The sequence below is a fragment of the Toxorhynchites rutilus genome, chromosome 2 (genome assembly GCF_029784135.1).
Source record: "Toxorhynchites rutilus septentrionalis strain SRP chromosome 2, ASM2978413v1, whole genome shotgun sequence".
Lineage (NCBI taxonomy): Eukaryota > Metazoa > Arthropoda > Insecta > Diptera > Culicidae > Toxorhynchites > Toxorhynchites rutilus.
The window spans coordinates 236,641,297-236,660,775 of record NC_073745.1 but is presented as its reverse complement, the minus strand read 5'-3'; the positions used below and the strand labels follow the sequence as shown (position 1 = coordinate 236,660,775).

Here is a 19,479-nt window from a genome sequence, read left to right as displayed (position 1 = left end):
AATTGTTAATACCGTCCTTAAAAACATGGTCCAAATGCTCCATGTGAGGCACCATTAATCCAATGAATATTCTAAGTGTTACAATCCGTGTTATAACACCGCCAAATCAATAGAGTCGTTAGACTTTCAGTGTTCCCGCGCTCACGTCACACTCAATTTAGAGGTCAACTGTCAATCTATCTTCTGACGCATGGTGTATTTACCATTGCACTTTAACGATCTCTTTAACTGGAAGTGATAGTTCATAAGATAAAAAGAGCAGACAATTAAATTTGATGTATGGTAATGACACTTTTCACACACAAAAAACATATGACATTTAAACACTTGAAAGACACACAACGAGACAATCGTATGAATTTCCGCTCAAGCAAGTAAATGTGAATAATTTCAGCAGCAGTTTGCTAATACTCAACGACCAGAAGCGCAAATTTTGGCGCAACATGTTCAGCGATCAGCGCAAATTTGCGCGGCGCGGCACTACTTCCTTCTTTCGAGGTTTTGGGGTGGGGTCTATGTGACCACGCGATCGGATAGAAGGCGAGACAACCGCGAATATTTCGTCTTTCTTCTATTGTCCGTGTCTATCTTCGGAAGCCACGCGCTCTGCTCTGCTAGGGCTCGTGCTGTCGGCGGAAAGTGGTATCGATTGGCAGTAGAGTTTCGATCGTCGCCCTGTCAAGATGACAGTTTCTTACGGTGTGGAAAAGTGTCCGAAGCAATTCGATGAGTACCGCTGCTCACTGTCGGAGAAGTTCCGCCAGCTGGCTATGGAACAGCTGCGGGAGGATGATACCCTGCGGGAACAAGCGCTGGAAGCGATGCGGGTGTGGATCGCGAAGCATCCCTACATCAGACGGTGCCGAACAGATTCGTTGTTTTTGCTGCGATTCCTGAGGCAGCGGAAGTTCTCTATCCCTTTGGCATGTGAGACACTGGAACGTTATCTGGCCATGAGGCAGACGTTTCCGCACTGGTTCCAGAAACTGGATCCCACCCATCCGGATATGAAGGAATTGATTGCGGATGATGTGTTCCAGGCGCTTGGTTTCGACGATAAAGGACGCATTCTGATCCTGATCAAATCGAAGAACTTCAACGTGGAAAAGTTTACCCTAGTTCACTTGATCCGGTATTTGCACATGTACATGGAAATTATGTCCTGCGACGAACGGATTCAGGTTGGTGGTATCGTGCTGATAGTGGACTGTTTGGACACCACGATGATGCACTTCACGCTGTTCAATCTCTCGGATATGAAGAATATGATGCCCTACATTAATCATCTGCTTCCGGTGCGCTGCAAGGAAATACATGTGATTCGTTTGCCCAAAATGAGTGTGGCACTTGTGGAGATACTGTTTTCCTTCGTCAGCCCCAAGCTGAAGCATCGGTTTCATGTGAGTAGTTTAAGCGTTTAAAAGATCATAATGAGTATCGCTTTGAATCGGTGTCAAAATGTTACGAAACTCGCGGGAAATAAAGCGTGAAGATGTGAATAGTCTGCGAGAAGATTTATGGTTCTGCGACTAGTGCTGTCAATGTTAATGCTGTCACGCTGAAGAATGGAAGTGTTCGATTACTTGACATTGAAGTGAATTCGTGGGAGTCTAAAGAGCACGTAGTTTCGGTTCAGTTGGGTTTGTCTCGCCTCTCGCATAGTTTCATGACAAAATTGAAGACGCAAATAGAAAATTCTAGTAATGTCAATATGTACAAAGGCAGATACTGCCAAACTTGAATATATTATGGAGACTCGAGAAAAAAAGTAAACAGCTGTTTGCGGAAATATAAAGTGTAGTGGTTCGAAGTTTGTTCAACTTTGGTGCGCTTGATTGGCTGCTTATTTGTGTAGTATAATGAACTACTTGAAGTCTTCTTCCGTAGTCGACGAGTGGCATCATATTTTATTACATTAATTTCGGATTCAGTGAATATGCAAAATACGGCCTGGAAAATCGTTGCATCCAAATTCTTCATTTCACCAAACATCATAGTTGACGCTCTCTTTTGCATATTTTATGCCAATAGCGTGAAACGTGAGGATCTCGTGAACCATTTTCTTCAGGAAATCCTATATAAAACCAAAACGCTCGGTCGAATTAACATCGTAGAAAGGTTGTTAGACGATATAACTTAACAAAGAGATGCAAATTAAAAATCGACCCTCCATTCTCGTTTTGCGAATGTCGACACTCTGCGAGGACACGAATATCAATGAGCTGATCATAATCAGACGACCCCAATTGGCAGATTGTTTCTGATTCCGGAGTTAAAAACCAAAAGACCCCGAAACGATGTATTCGTCGTTTTAAAGTGTAATCGCCGATTACAACAGTTACATAATACGGACTATGCAAAAACAAGATAATTTATACCTTGTCGCATAACTGCCATATGCACAAATTGATTCACAGGTCAATTTGTGCAAACTTTCTACACGAAACTCGGTCCTGAATAATGTTTTGAGGTTTGAGTACTACTTGGTAACAACTGTTTTATCTGGACTCTGGAAAGTTATGTTTTTAAGTTCTGTAGAACAGCTTAAGTGGTTGAACATAACGATAAAGTTAACTACAATTTTTAGGGAATAAAATGAAAAAAAATCCAGGGCGAACCTCTAACTTCTAGAATCTGACTTTATTTTACAACCTGAATAATGTGAGGGCACCGCTTTAAAAGTATACTTGGGATTTAGAACGAGTTTAAGAGTTTAAGCAAATTCAAAGCAAGACCAAATTGAAAAAAAATGTTCGATAATTTCGTAACGGTTGAGGTTTCATCATATGCGTAGAAACATTTTTTCGCCAAATTTGATTTTGTTTTGCTCCCTAAGATATTTCAATAAGATATTCAACATCCTAGAACATAATGCTATAGTACTCAACGATTTCGTAACGCATTCAACGTTGATATTAAAGAACATCAACTTATGCAAGTTCAGTTACATTCAGAGATGCCAACCTTCCTGATTTCTCGGGATTTCCCAGACAATATGTCACGTTCCCTCATATCCTGATAAATGCTCGATTTATTCTGATTTTACTGGAAAGATAACTAAAGAGTTGCTCTAGAGAATCAATTGTGATATTAATTTTATTGGCATAAAGTATTTCAAGTTATTATTACAGAGCGTCCGAAATATGAAGCTGTACGAAATATGATTCAGAACGGTACCTTTGATGACGAGAATCTCTTCAGAATAGATATAGATAATAAAAGGAGAAAAAAACTGACCAATGTACAAATGCGGACCAGAGAGCTTTTCTATGTAAGCTATTGTGACAGTTCTAATTTCCAACCAGTAAATTTTTGGAAGAGATCCCAGTATATGATGAAGTACAAAAATCAAGAAAAATCAGGATCTTTCCAGTAAAATCAGACATAATCGAACATTTATCAGGATATGAGCGGACGTGACAAAAAATCTGGGGAATCCCGAGAAATCAGAAAGGTTGGCATCTCTACATGTAACTGAACTTGCATAAGTTGATATTCTTTAATATCAACGTTGAATGCATTACAAAATCATTGAGTTTCATATCATTATGTCCCAGGATGTTGAATATTGTATAATATACAGCCATTCCATGTCAAACCGATACATAGTTCTCAGATTTTCGTAGAAAGTGGTAGTTTCGTTCTTTATCGCAAACTATTAGACCCGTCTTTTAATTTTTTTTTTTCATTTTGGGGTTATTTCTCTTTTTTCCAAAAACGACATTTTTTAAAAATTCATAACTTGTGAGCCACTGATTGGATTTATACGGTCGATATATCAAATTAAAGCTAATTAGCTAGTCGTTCTTGAGAAAAATGTTACGCTTACGAAAACTTCAGGTTTTGGTTTTGTCATTATTGATTGTATTTGTTTTTTATAGTTTTCATGGTCTCGGGACCAAGGGTGCTGCTTAATTTTTTATTTTTTATGGAAAGCTGAGAATTTTTCACATAACATATCTCGAAACCAGGGAGGCGTTTTTTTACGTTTTTGCGTTATGATTTTTCAATGGCACAAAAAATAATTTTTCCTTTTTTCCCAAAAATGACTTTTTCAAAAATTTATTACTTTTAAACTACTGGGCCGATTCAGATGATCGACATATCCAATTAAAATACTAGCTAGCCTTTTCTGAAATAATAACAAATTTGACAATTAATTGGGTTATAGTCACATATATCCAGTCTAGTCGCATAGAAATATTGAACGAAAAATGAAAACATGTTATCTTTGAAAAATCATAACTCAAAAACGAAAAAAATATATGTTATGTGAAAAATCCTCAACTTTTCAGAAAAAATATAAAAAAATATAGCGCCCTTGGTCCCGAGACTATGAAAACAATAAAAAACGAATACAATCAATAATAACGAGAACAGAATTCGAATTTTCTGCAGGTGTAGTATTTTTTAAAAAAATTGATTGGTAATTGGCTTTAATCGGTTTAGTAGTTTAAAAGTTATGAATTTTTGAAAAAAGTCATTTTTGGAAAAAAGACGAAAAAGTTGATTTTTCGAAGTTGAAAATGGAAATGGTCACCCTACTGAAAAAAATAAAAAAAAAGTACGGGTCTAATGTTTTGCAATAATGAACAAAACTACCACTTTTCACGAAAATCGGAGAACCGATTTATCAGTTTGGCATGGAATGGCTGTATGTATAGTTATATCATCAGGGCATTAAGTATTGTAAGTTATTATTACAGAGTGTCGGAAATATGATTCAGAACGGTATATTGTTGACATTTATCAAAAGCTTGGAGTTGGCGTGAAAGAAAAATACTCTATCAGTTTTACACGCCCGAGAGCAGTTTCGAATCGTTTTATTTTGAAAGAAAATAATTACTTACTTAATTATTACTTACCTTTTTTAACAATTTAAAACATGTAGTCCTGACTCTCGCTTAACCATTTGTCTATACATTTCCAAAAAAAAATCATCATTGTAATATATAACCATATGAGAATATATAATAAGTAATCCAGGAAATTCAATGTTATGTTTGTTCCTATTCTTTATTTTATGTTTTTAGATTATACAACTGTAAATTTAATTAATAGTAGCGGTTTCTTCTCAAGTCTTTGAATAACTTTGGGGAATAACAACCCGTGAAGTTATTTGTATTGCTGTTTGTTTTCTTCCAAATCCCATTTACGCTTTGATCAGGTTATAAAACATTATATTTACGTTATAGCAAAACATCACATGTGAACTGTTAGAATTTTCAAGAAAATCAGATAATGAAATCAAGTGCTTCATTATTAAAAATCATTGAAGAAAAACTGGATCTCGACACAAGCCAGCAAGAGTATAGAAATCGATGTGAATATTATCATGCCTTTGAGACTATAAACATGTTGTGTTGTGCTATGTAGTTTTCACGAGTTCAACTCCAAAATTGCTGATCAAACTAATAGATGTAAGTCATTGCCTAATATCTGATGCCGAAAAATTTGAAAAAAGTCATTTTAGGAAAAAAGTGAAAAAAAGTTATTTTTCGGACCACTTTCAAACGGAAATACACAGGTCTTATTGTTTGCCACTTTACCATTTTCACCGGATATACAAGTCTTATTGTTTGCAATAAAAAACAAATCGACCATTTTTCACGAAAATCTGAGAACCACTATATCAGTTTGGCATGGAATGGCTGAGCTTGGGTTACTGTGAGCTCGCTTGGATAGTCAGCAATACAATTAATTCTAATTATTCACTATTCATTCACAAATATAGCAAGATATGTAAAACAATAGCAAAAATGTGTGATGCAATGGTTTTGTATCACAACCACACATACAAATCTTTCTGAAATCATTTGAATGTTGGCACGGGTCAAATGACCCGTTGCGGTAGTTAGGGCAGATGACATTTTTTTATCAGTAAAAAAAATAACAATTACTCCTCAAACACTGACAAATACATTAGATGTTTCAAGAATAGTAGTGTAGGCAAATGAGGTCAATGTAATTTGCAAGAAAATTTTGACAAAAAGTTTAAAATGGGTCATTTGACCCCTCGTGGTAGGTTTAAGAGAGAACCGACCATATATATTTTTAAGTCATTTGGCATCGAAATAAAAAATTTCGATTCTCCAAACTTCCTTTGCTTCCCCCTTGGAAGATTTCCGAAGATCAAAAAATAAACAAAATGTACATGGTCGGTTTTTGAAATACGATGATAAAATTGTTTCCATACATCCATTGCAATCCTAATATAAGCATACATATTTGAAATACACGCAATAATATTTGTCTTGCATGAAATGTGCCGTGCCGGTTACGCTACGTGCCGGATAGTATAATATTACCTCTAGAATGAAAATTTCGTTTGAGTTCCAATCGTATTCACTGAAACTAATGAAAATGAGGTATTGAAAGAATGTTCAGTGTGCCAGCAGGCATAATCAGTGGCCGGCACTGGTTGTAAGACTCGAATCGAATTAAATTTTCAATTGAAAGCAGGGATCGTCCATTTACGTGAGAAAACCTATTCAAATCACAATGTATAGAGCAGTTTCAATCGTCAAGCGAAAGCGTCTGCTTTCATATTCAAAGGAAACGACAGCAGAACGGAAACGAAATTGAAGAATAGATGTTTCAGTATACTCACAATCGAAAATGATTATGGCCCTAAGATTGTTAAGCCCTGCCTAGGGTACCCAAAGTGATCATTACAGTTTTGCTCAGTACACCTTACCTTTTCTGATAAGACCAGCTTTCGATCCAGTCGGGTGCCAAGAATCCATGTTGATAAACCGGTTGAAATGTCAGCAGGTTTTTTTTTCATTCCCATTATCCAACAAATTGCTACGAAAACACTGAAGCTGATTGGTCATTTAATAATAAAACACGACGGTTTCAACGTGGCTCCATGAATTGGATGTCTTCAAACACACGATGATTTTGTTTGTGGATCGCGTATTGAAAGGCAATGTTTGTTGAAAATATTCAGCCGAAAGAACCCCCTAATATTTGTTGATGCAAATATCATCCTATTTAACGCCATGGTGCATACCATACGACCGATTTGCAATTCTGCGAAACTTTCACCTTGGTACAATTTCTGGAAATGGAATTTTCGCGATTTGCAAACTCATCGGCGATTGTCAGATGAGCTGTTGTTCGTTCACACCCCCAATGGAAGGTCTGCACTGCCTTAGGATGCTAGAAGTTCATTCATTTCATATACGCCAAAATAATCCAAAGGTTTGACACTTTTTCAAGTTAATGTAATTATTGGAATTAAAATTTATTTGAGCCTGTCATGGCAATGACATGACAATGACAGAGCCTTTGAGCATTGTGCACATTTTAAGAAATCTTGAACACTCTAATAAAAATCGAAAGATCCAAAGTCCAAAGAGTTGATCAATTCGGCGGAAACTCTTTATCTGAATGCCTGTTCTGAGGTTTATAACGCCCTTGTAAATCAACAGTTCTGTTCAATTTTGTTAGATTGAATTTGATTAAATTTCGATGCAATTTAGCGCGAGTCTGAAGATAATCCAACACGATTGCTTCACAGAGCGTCTATTCTTAAGACAGTATTTGAACATGTGACATTCAAAACTGATCAAAACTTAATTTTTACTCAAGAATAATCGATTGAATAACGCAAACCATTTGGTAGCCAACTTTCCTTTTTTTTTGTTAATCCCTCCGCTCACCCCCATCTCGAAGAAACTCTGTTATGAGCATCCTGGAGTTGGGCACCATTTATTGAATTGAAAAAAAAACAAGACAAAAACACACACGAGGAAAGGGACGCTAAAGAGTGAACGGGAAAACATAAAAAGGACGATGTTTGGATCCCAGTGAAAAACAAATTTCTTTTAAGGGATCCAAATATATTACAACACAACATAATATCAATAATTAGGAAAACATTAACATTGAATAGAACTGGCACTCGTACTTAGAGAAAGAATTTGTGAGCATGAAGAGTTATTACAAGATTTGTTATGCTTGTTCGTTGTTCAAATTGTGAAAGCGTTTATTGTCGATTTTGATGTTTCTTAAATTTCTTTTTGAAGAGATCAGAGTATAGGCCTAGTATAGGCCAGCATCGCATTCTATTCTATGGACCGTTTCGTTTCAATGTATTACCGTCTGAAGTCCGACTTATCACACGCTCTGATCTCTTCAACTTTCCTTTTACGAGCATACTAGAAGCATTTACGATTCCAAACGATGTATTCACTACAATCGCAAGACATGCATGCGATCGTCATGTCATTTCTCTAAACAGACATCTGCCGAAATGATCGATCTCGATATAGCCCTCCGGGTATTTGCACAATGCAATGGCAAAAAATAATGTGAAATCTATTGTAGATGAGTGCCTGTGAAACGATGCAAATTAGAGATTATTTCTCCATCCCATAGATATGGTAGTTAACAGATTATCCACGCTCTTTAATACCAAATACAACTGTGACTAAGCATCAGAAAGTGTGTTGACCCTGCTGAAAAACTGTTTTCATGTCAATGTCGCATAGTCTCACCTTCGGTTCATACCCATTTGCATTTTTTACTCATTGATAGTAAAGGGCTTGCTAACAAGCATTACATTTATTTCATCATGGCAGCTTCCATTTTCTGAGAAAAAAATGACCGCGACTTTGACCAATCGCTTCAACTTTGTTTCTCACTACAACGGCACATATTGCGTTACCTATTTTGACCACCCGGCTTTGGATATTCATTCACAACGAACTTGGGCAAATGAGACAGAATGCATCGAAAGTATGCCTCGGGGGGAATATCGGCGGCGACATACCAACCAGTGTGACATTGGCCGAAATCGGTCCAATGTTTCTAGAAAAATGGAACCCTTTGTGTCGCCGTTTACTCTATCACGCAACCATTTAATCGTCATAGATACGAAACATAGACGAAAGATGTGATCTCGAATTGTACAGTGGAAGAACACACAACAAGGTAAAATCACGAATGATGATTTTGCTTGAAGAAGTGATTGTTTGTTGATGCAATTTTTGACGACCTGTCGATAATTGATATTTTTGAAACTATAAAAGACCGCTATTTAGATCTCAATAATTAATAGTTAACACAAGGACACAACCAAACAATGAATTATGAAGTTAATAATATTCTAAAGTAAATTTCTGTCCGAAGTATAAATCCAAATCATATTTTCGTACACCCCAGTTTATAGGGGCTTAGAAGTCCCAATCGTTAGAATTCTATAATTCTATATCTCGTCATCCGGCTTCCGGCTTTGGGGAAATGAATGTGTTTTGACGTAGAACTACGTTCTTCATGCCAAACCAGAAAACAGGTCACGTTTTTATGAAATAAAGTTAACGTTAATAACTATTTTTGCCGTGAACGGATTCTGGCGATTTACATACCAAACAAATCGAAAATTGCCTAAGATTTGTTTGATATGCTATACATTACAATCCCGTCTGTATATGGTTTAAATTGATGAAAATTGGAGGCATTCCCATTTCCTCATACATTTGTTCTGTCCATTTGTGTGCTTTCCCGAACAGAGCTGTTAATAACAAGCAACTTATCGACGAGCAACGAAGGAGATGTAAAGTCTCCGTGAACAAAGGAAAAGAAGAAGAACGAAAGGCAATATTGGCCTAGAGTTTAAACAGTGGATCTTGCTGAGGCAAACTTCATTCTTCGTGAGGACACCGACTGGACAACACCGTTGCTGGGCGAGGGATCGAATGGCTTTCTCAAGGCAATGAGGATGGAGAAGTAATATGAGGAAAGAGAAGAATTTTCCATGGGCGTTTCTGAATGCTAGAGACGAATGAACAGAAGAAGTTTAAAGTCTCATTAATTCATCAAGGAAAGGAAGGAAAGCAAACTTTCATTATCGTTCTAGATACGAAACAATCCACATCACTTGTTCTTCCTTGTTTTGCGCCATCACATGTCTTCGTTTTGGACTGAGCTGTGGACGCGACCAAATTACTCATTCGCTGATGTCTCTGGCATTACAATCATTGCATCAAACTGGCGCCATTGCATTGAATTTCTGAGCTACACAATTGTGTCTGGGATTGCTGTGGCAAATATTCAGCCTTTTTCCAAGCAGTTAACATTGTTTGTTTTCTGTCATCAATGCATTGAACTGACGCTAAGGTGAAGCAGGTTTTAAGGTTGTGCACCGAAAAATTATTTGGGAAATTCCAAGTTATTCAATAAGTTATAATGAGTCAATAATTTATTTGCGTTCGCGTGCAGATAGAATTTATTTCGCTTATTTTGTCACCAAGAAAGTAAATTTCGCTCTGGAATTTTGTATGTGATTTGGTTTCGCTTGCCAGTAGCAAAACATTCTTCACTAAGGATGACAGCTGCGCTTATCTCGTGCATGTATTGATCTGCGAGTACAAGAATGAATCATCAAACAATTATAGTCAAATGATTCTATAATAAAAAAAAATCAGGGCGACCAAACTGGTAGAATGATTATTTCAAAATTTTTCTAGCATTATGAAATGATATCCGCAGTTATAATCAAGCGACTTGAATTGAATCGTTTGTTTGAGAAACCCCATAAACGCCACTTTTATCAAAATTGATTTTTTGGCAGATTTTGAGTCCTTGATCTACATCGACTATCAATATTTGAAGAAAAGTTAATTCTACGAATCCCCTGAATTGAAGCTGCAAATATTTTTTGTTTGAGATACCCCATAAGTCCATGTCCATTGTTTGGTAAGAAGCATGCGCAACTCAACATAATCGGAATGTCTTCTGATTTGGATTGTGACCCAGACATGACTGCGAAATGTAAGCGTGGTGTTCGGCGGACAACAAAGTACAAAGCAGAAGTCATAAAAAGGTCTAAAGTCAATGGAAACGTATACAAAAATAGGGAGGAGAAAGGATGTTCCAGCTGTGACATTACTCAAATGATTTGAGAGGCAAATCATCTCTCGGAAACCCCAAGCTGAGAACTGTAATTGACCTTGTAATATAACACATTTCATCGTCTCCCGTAAAAGTATCCCAGTACACAATCGTCGAGAAAATCGAGGACATCAGGAAATTGAAAGCCTATATTCCGGATAAAGATTATACAACATAGAAGCCCAGGATGAACCTGGCCAATAATACAATTCGGGTTCAAGTTACGAATAATCCAATGAAACCATTTAAAAGTTTGCCTGCCATTAAAATTTACTTCATTTGATGAATATACAATATTCACACGCACACACCCTCCCCTCCTCCCCTTCTCCTCACTCCTTAATGCAGAGAATACCTTACAAACAACCCCACTCCTGCTTGGTATGAACATTACGAACATTAAAAGAATATAGAATTGAATCGTGCGTGCACCCGTGGCCGAGTGGTCGGGTTCGATTCCCGTTCTGGCCGGGGGATTTTTTCGTCAAAGAAATTTCCTTCGACTTGCACTGTGATCACGCGTATTCTAGAGCTTGCCCCTCGGAATACATTCAAGGCGTGTTATTTGGCTTAGAAAATCTCAACTAAGTATTAATAAATGACGCTAGTTAATGCATACGTTGAGACGGCAAAAGTTCCACAGGGAACGTTAACGCCATTCAAGAAGAAGAAGAATTGAATTAAATCACTTCAAAACCGCAAAATACACCATTGATTTCTCGTTTTTTTGAGAAACCCTCTAATTCCACCAACTTTGAAGAGTTATATTTTGAGCTTAAGCAGTTATATTGATGAAGTAGTGGTCTCAAATAATACGTTTTTGGTTTAACCTTAACGAACCTCATACCAATAAATTCGAGGACCTGGTCAAAATTTTGAGAAAAACAGTTTTTTGTCGTTTTCTCGCAAGTGCGTCAAATGGACTTATGAGGTTTCTCAAACAAACGATTCAATTAAACTACAGCGTAGTTCTACGTCAATAATGCGGTCGCGTCTTGAACACAACCTCCTATAATTTTTTTTTTTTGAGGTTGCAAACGGAATTATCTACATCGACTATCTGAAGAAAAAAACAACCAGTAAGATTTATTGGGTGCCATTTCTGCACCGACTGAGTGAGACAATAAAAAAGTTATATGGAAAAAAATCATCACTAAAACAATGTTCACCCCAGCATATTTGATGAAGAAAATTATGAGTTAAAGTTCCATGGCATTCACCACCACATTAGGTTTTGACTCCAATGTCCGTAAATTTCAAACATGAAAAAATCACTAGTGGCGTGAAGTGATTCACGTCCAACAGGAAGGTCAATGTCTAAATAAATGACAGAACCTTTCGAAATGATTTTTCGGGCCGGCATTAAAAAATAGACGCGCGTGTATCTGAAAAGTGAATTTAGCAATCCTGTAAGGACTTAACAAACGAACCTATAATTCATTAGTTTTAATATAGATAATTCTCTTAATATTGTAAGATATTGTGTTTTTTAGCAAACCAAATTTCTTATGCCGAAACTTTGAAAATGTTGCAGAATGCATTTGGTGACGATTCGCGATTGGTCGTTCATCAGTCTGCATCCTTCGTACTTCGTCAAAACAACTTCGTTGCACAACTTTTGAGTGCGTCTTTTGGCCATAAGATTTTGCTTGAGCCCCCTGTTTGGTTACTGCAGGTGCGGAAATGATGATAAATCTCTTGTATACGGATTATCCGGATGGTGGGGAAACCGCGGGTAATACGGATAGTGGGGGTAATATGGACAGGTGGTTGATTTGTATTTGTAGTTACATTTTGAATTTCAAATTTCTGTTAATGAGAACACCTTCTACATGTTATTCTATAAAATTTAAGCCAACCTATGGCAATGAATACTAATCAAAAGTGGAACAGAGAAGCAAAGACCGAAAATCATTCATGATTCCGTGTGGGGATGTAATTTTAGCAGCCTCGATATTAAGCATTTTGAGTGGTTTAATATCAAAATTCAATTCGCTGATGGTTATTGTGAGTTAACAGAAAAGCGATATTAGGTATATACGGAAAAGGAATTTCATTTTTGAGTGGAAACTTTAAATTATTGAAATAATTGTACTGATGAGGTAAAACGGACAGTTGCCAGTGGGAGTGAGATGGACGGTGAAAAGTCTGTTTAATCTATTCCTAAGAAATGCCCTGCGTCTATAAATGGAAATCAAATCGCCAAATGTGAACTGTTTAGAAGCTGAGTTGTACTTTTCGGTCTGTTTTAACTTCAGTATAAAACATTGAAAAACACTTTTTTGTAAAATATTTGACCAATTAGGTAAAAAAACAGTATATTAAATTACAAGAAACTGTATCAATGTTTTGGGAAACATGAGTTTCCAAAGATAAATTGAAGTTCTTCCTAACATGTCCGTTTTACCCCCACCTCCCCTACATAGATTAGAGCTGTGTTTTTGGCGATGTCATAGTAAGAGAGTCCCGGGTTAGCGTTTTCACTATTTAAGTACCTGACCACCGGGCCGGATTTGTTTTATAAGGGTGTCCAAGATCAAATTTCTTCTCTCGGCACTCATCCTGCACAACTTTTTCAAATCAAAACGGATCAGCGGGAAATTTTCACCAATGAAAGAAACAGGTTTTCCAAACAATTTTCTGTTAAAAGATTTCAGATACGCCTGCTACGACCGCTGCTATAAAATGAACAGGTCGGATGATTTCGGATTCTAACTGGATCAAAGCTTTATAAAAAACAATATTATATTTTCGTTGTTTCGTTGTAATGTCAAGAATCAATGTCAATTAGATCAATGAAAGATTGCAGATAGAAACGATTTTATCTCGCATTCTATAATGGTCGTGATTGAGAATGTGATGCCATGGCGAAAAATTTCGCCACATGTCTTAATTCATGGGAAACCGATCTCTGAAAAGGTCGCCAACATAAAAAAAACTCGACATCGATCGCTAAACAAAATACAACATTTTCTTTTGAAACATCGATACTTTTATATGTTTTTTACACTTTTTTGAAAGTCTGCAAATGTCTTCACAATTTTTGAAATGTTTTCAAAATATCTTCAAAAAATTACATGTTTTCACATTTGGCTTCGCTGCTCTAATTTTGATCACTTCTTAGCAGAGTTGCCAACCTTCCAGTTTTCCTGTATATTTCCAGTTTGCCAGCGAAACAACCAAAGGTAAAACATCTCCAGTTTTTTGAAATTTTCACATTTTTATTCAGTATTTTTTATTTTTTTCTTCCAAGTGGGAGAATCCCACTCCGGTTCACTCGCATGACTAAAACGTCTAAACGTCTAAAACGATGACTAAAACGTCAAATCCCTCATATTGTAAGTGTACCCAATATTGCTGCGGTTCACTGACATTTTGGTTTTGTCAATTACTGTTGTTTACAACTCGGTCCGGTTATATAGTCAAATAGTGGCTAACTTTAAACTCCATGTTAAATGTGAACACCTCCATGTGAAACCGAAATATGAAAATCACTCATGCAGTTAGAAATAAAGCATACTATCTCCGTGATTTCAACGATTTCAATCCTCGCAAATGATATGTTGGTAAACAAATGACGCCATATTGATTTTGATTTTGGGTAGCCTATATTCAATTGATGTCTAACCCCTGATCGAAGACCTTTATGACGTTTATCTATCTTGATCTATATCTATCTATCTGCTATAAGCACACAGAAGAAACAAATAATTTGACTTCCTTTTATTGATATTCACTTCGATCAGGAAAATTATGAACGCCAGAATGCTTCTTTCGGGGTAAAATCTTATCCTAAAAATTAATTTAGCTTATTCCAAATTGACATAAAATTGACAACATTCTTGATTCTTCCGCAACTGTTGGGCGATTATTTTCAGTCTACAATTTGTCAGATGAAAGCTAGGAACAAAAACTATGCGAAGAATTCTGGCTTTCAAAAATTATGTTGAAATAAAGAATACAGTCATACCTCTATATAAGGCAGTCTCGATATAAAGCAACCTCGATATAACGTAACTTTTTAAGATGTTTCAAAATTAGAAATAAACAATACAGTAATAGCTTTTGGAGCATATTACTTTTTTTTCATATTTCGGTTTCACATGGAGGTGTTCACATTTAACATGGAGTTTAAAGTTAGCCACTATTTGACTATATAACCGGACCGAATTGTAAACAACAGTAATTGACAGAACCAAAATGTCAGTGAACCGCAGCAATATTGGGTACACTTACAATATGAGGGATTTGACGTTTTAGTCATGCCCCTGTCTTCTATGCGAGTGAACCGGAGTGGGATTCTCCCACTTGGAAGAAAAAAATAAAAAATACTGAATAAAAATGTGAAAATTTCAAAAAACTGGAGATGTTTTACCTTTGGTTGTTTCGCTGGCAAACTGGAAATATACAGGAAAACTGGAAGGTTGGCAACTCTGCTAAGAAGTGATCAAAATTAGAGCAGCGAAGCCAAATGTGAAAACATGTAATTTTTTGAAGATATATTGAAAACATTTCAAAAATTGTGAAGACATTTGCAGACTTTCAAAAAAGTGTAAAAAATATATAAAAGTATCGATGTTTCAAAAGAAAATGTTGTATTTTGTTTAGCGATCGATGTCGAGTTTTTTTTATGTTGGCGACCTTTTCAGAGATCGGTTTCCCATGAGTTAAGACATGTGAAGAAATTTTTCGCCATGGCATCACATTCTCAATCACGACCAGTATAGAATGCGAGATAAAATCGTTTCTATCTGCAATCTTTCATTGATCTAATTGACATTGATTTTTGACATTACAACAAAACAACGAAAATATAATATTGTTTTTTATAAAGCTTTGATCCAGTTAGAATCCGAAATCATCCGACCTGTTCATTTTATAGCAGCGGTCGTAGCAGGCGTATCTGAAATCTTTTAACAGAAAATTGTTTGGAAAACCTGTTTCTTTCATTAGTGAAAATTTCCCGCTGATCCGTTTTGATTTGGAAAAGTTGTGCAGGATGAGTGCCGAGAGAAGAAATTTGATCTTGGACACCCTTATAAAACAAATCCGGCCCGGTGGTCAGGTACTTAAATAGTGAAAACGCTAACCCGGGACTCTCTTACTACGACATCGCCAAAAACACAGCTCTAATCTATGTAGGGGAGGTGGGGGTAAAACAGACATGTTAGGAAGAACTTCAATTTATCTTTGGAAACTCATGTTTCCCAAAACTTTGATGCAGTTTCTTGTAATTCAATATACTGTTTTTCAACCTAATTGGTCAAATATTTTACAAAAAAGTGTTTTTCAATGTTTTATACTGAAGTTAAAACAGACCGAAAAGTACAACTCAGCTACTAAACAGTTCACATTTGGCGATTTGATTTCCATTTATAGACGCAGGGCATTTCTTAGGAATAGATTAAACAGATTTTTCACCGTCCATCTCACTCCCACTGGCAACTGTCCGTTTTACCTCATCAGTACAATTATTTCAATAATTTAAAGTTTCCACTCAAAAATGAAATTCCTTTTCCGTATATACCTAATATCGCTTTTCTGTTAACTCACAAACCGTCGAAAAAATATTTTACCCGTTTTGATTCGCGTGATAGAATTCCAAATGTTATGACAGGGTTCGATTTGCAGCTCCCGGATGCAGTTCGTTATCATGTGTGTGTCACACTCATTGCTTCGCCCAGTAAAATAGGCTGAAATGTTATTTTGTATATATATATATATATATATATATATATATATATATATATATATATATATATATATATATATATATATATATACTCAATATATATATATATATATATATATATATATATATATATATATATATATATATATATATATATATATATATATATGGTGGTCAGATATAGACATGGTGCGGACCGCACTGATTTTTCTCTCACTACTTTCATAAAGGAATGTCAAATATACGTATTTAACTGGTACTTTTTTACGTTTGATTTTTTATTTTAAATTAGAAAGCATTCAGTACAATTCATAACTCGAGAACAAAATAAGAGATATAAAAGTATCCAGAATTTACATTTTTGGCAAAATTATTCGACTATCCCTTTTTCAAGCAGAATCGAGAACGCTAAGGCCAATCGTTAATCGCTGCAGAATCTCGAGAGAATTCTTCAACGATTGGTAGGTACGTTCGTAATTCTTAGGATCGTTTGACGTTTACTCGCAACCGAGTAACTGACAACGTAGAAACCCGATTTTACTTCGTTACTTGCACGCATTTATGCGAGTGTGAGGAGAACAGAATCAAAAACATGAAAAAAGCCCTTCAGTACTGACGAGAACAATTGTCAGAAGGTTAAATTAGCACAGAAAACACGGAAAATAAAACAGATAATGATCAGCTTGGATATACCCGATTAACAAGAATTACTCACAAAGTTATTTTTATTCAATTGTATGGAAGAATTTCCAACTATATTCTTAATTTCGCTCATATGATTTTTTTTTAAATCAGGCTGCTGACCGCATAAACAAGGCTGGAGGGCCGCAGGTTGGCCACCACTAATCTACAGCATCCAAATTGTCCGACACGCTGGTTTGAAATTATAATTGAATACTAAATTTGTTATGAGTGTCCGGACAGGCAAACAATGCCTAATATTTATAAAAATTAAAATCAAAGGAAATTTTAAAAAATATTCCAATGCAAATGGCTGTTAAATATTCAAATACTTTAACAAAATTCTATCAATTATAATGTTTTTTTTTATTTTTGCAAAAGTACTAACGTCAAATGTGATTATATAGAAAACCAAAGAGATTTACAACGTATACATTATATTTCGACTATTCATATTCATATACATACTACTTCATATTAAGTAATTTGCATGCATGAATATTAATTTTGTTTATTTCCTCAACTCTTTCTCGCAAAACAAAAAGTTCCACAAAACGATGATCGACGCCAAGAAGCATCTGGACAAGTCCCTGCTGCCCGCCGAATACAACGGAACCAACGATTCGCAGGAACTGACGCAGACGTTCCACAGACAAATTCACGAGTCCAAGGATGAACTGGCGATGCTTGACGAGATGGAGATCGACATAACCAAATATACGGCCCTGTGGAACCAGAACCATCCGACCGGTGGTTGTGGCAGAGCGAGCGAAATCGAAACCGGCATGGTGGGCAGTTTTCGGAAGCTCAACATTGACTAGATATGTTCGGTAATAGGAAAAGTTCATACTTATGTAAGGCGCATATCGCGAAAGTGGTATTTATGGCAGTGGACCAGATTCGACACGTCCGGCGAAGAATGCCCGCAGGTTGATTTGAATATTTTTGCCAAAAACTTGTTTTACTCGTTGTTATTTCCATTTCTCGACGCATCTCATCCTGCATTGTAAGAAAGCAAAAAAAAGAGTCTCGGTCAGGGTTTTATATTGGAAGAGTGGACAACGTTCGATTACTAGCCTATCAGCTAGTGATAGTGAAAATTTGTCAGGATTTCAGTTCTGTCACATAATATAGGAAGAAAAATGATTTGATATTATATCACGATCCCTTTTTGAACTGAATCCACCTAATAAAATTATTGTCATATTTGATCATTCAATTTTTCAGTAACATGACCTAAAGTAACAGACATGCATATCAGTACAATATTTATTACCAAATCCATATTTGGCTCTAACATCATTTTCTAAATAATTACTGTTCTATTGCTCGACATAACATGATTGAGTGAGAAAAATAAATCATGTAAGAAGAAAGAATAATAAAATATGCTATTTAGGTTAAAATAAAAATGAAGCTTGTTTTGTTTTACTTTTCATGATAGGATGAATAGAATAAAGAAATTGACACCGTGCTTGAAGGATAATCAGGTCGCAAAATTGTAGATTACCTAAATAATCGCTATTACACCGCGTTTCATAACTATAGAACCACTCCATTTATTTTTTTAATTTCCAGAGATATATAAGAAGTCGGTTGAAGTTGGACACGTATTGTAATTCATGTGAAATTTACGTAAATTTTGTAATGGAGTTAAAGTGTTTCCATCTGGTTCTATAGTTATGAAACACTGGAATTTTAGTTTTTTTTATGTTCCGCACATGAACACAACAATAAAGTTCAAATGACCAGTCTTATAAATGAAGATAGTTATTATATCCTACACTATATACTTCAATTCAACCAACTTCTTACATATCTCTGGGAACTCAGAAAAAAGGAGTGGATCTATAGTTATGAAACGCAGTGTATAAGATTATTTTCAGACACAATTCTCGTTCAAGGTTTTTCAACCACTTGCAAATAACATGTTTCTCCGTTATATGGAATAAATGTTTGATACAGAAAATATGATATTATAAAGACTCTTAGCTTCAAACGAATCACCTTCCAACTTACTGCCTACAGACTTTAGAAATTTTACTTTTTTAAATTTTTAATACACACTGACAGATATTTTTCAGAATCTTCTCCTACACTTTAAGCATATATTCGCTGAACTAAATGTTAGTTTTTTCCATATTTATTCTTTGTATTTTGGTCCACTGCTTAGTTTTTTTCTTCTTTTTATTTTTTCTGGTATGGGA

General features: G+C 35.8%; 1 protein-coding gene across 1 annotated transcript; it reads left to right on the top strand.

The window, feature by feature from the left end:
- Window positions 1–582: 582 nt before the first annotated feature.
- On the top strand, window positions 583–19,150 carry LOC129771198 (alpha-tocopherol transfer protein-like). The gene is made up of 2 exons (XM_055774611.1): window positions 583–1,400; window positions 17,818–19,150. The coding sequence occupies exons 1-2, from the start codon at window positions 684–686 to the stop codon at window positions 18,091–18,093; spliced, it is 993 nt and encodes a 330-aa protein (XP_055630586.1). The 5' UTR covers window positions 583–683; the 3' UTR covers window positions 18,094–19,150.
- Window positions 19,151–19,479: the final 329 nt, after the last annotated feature.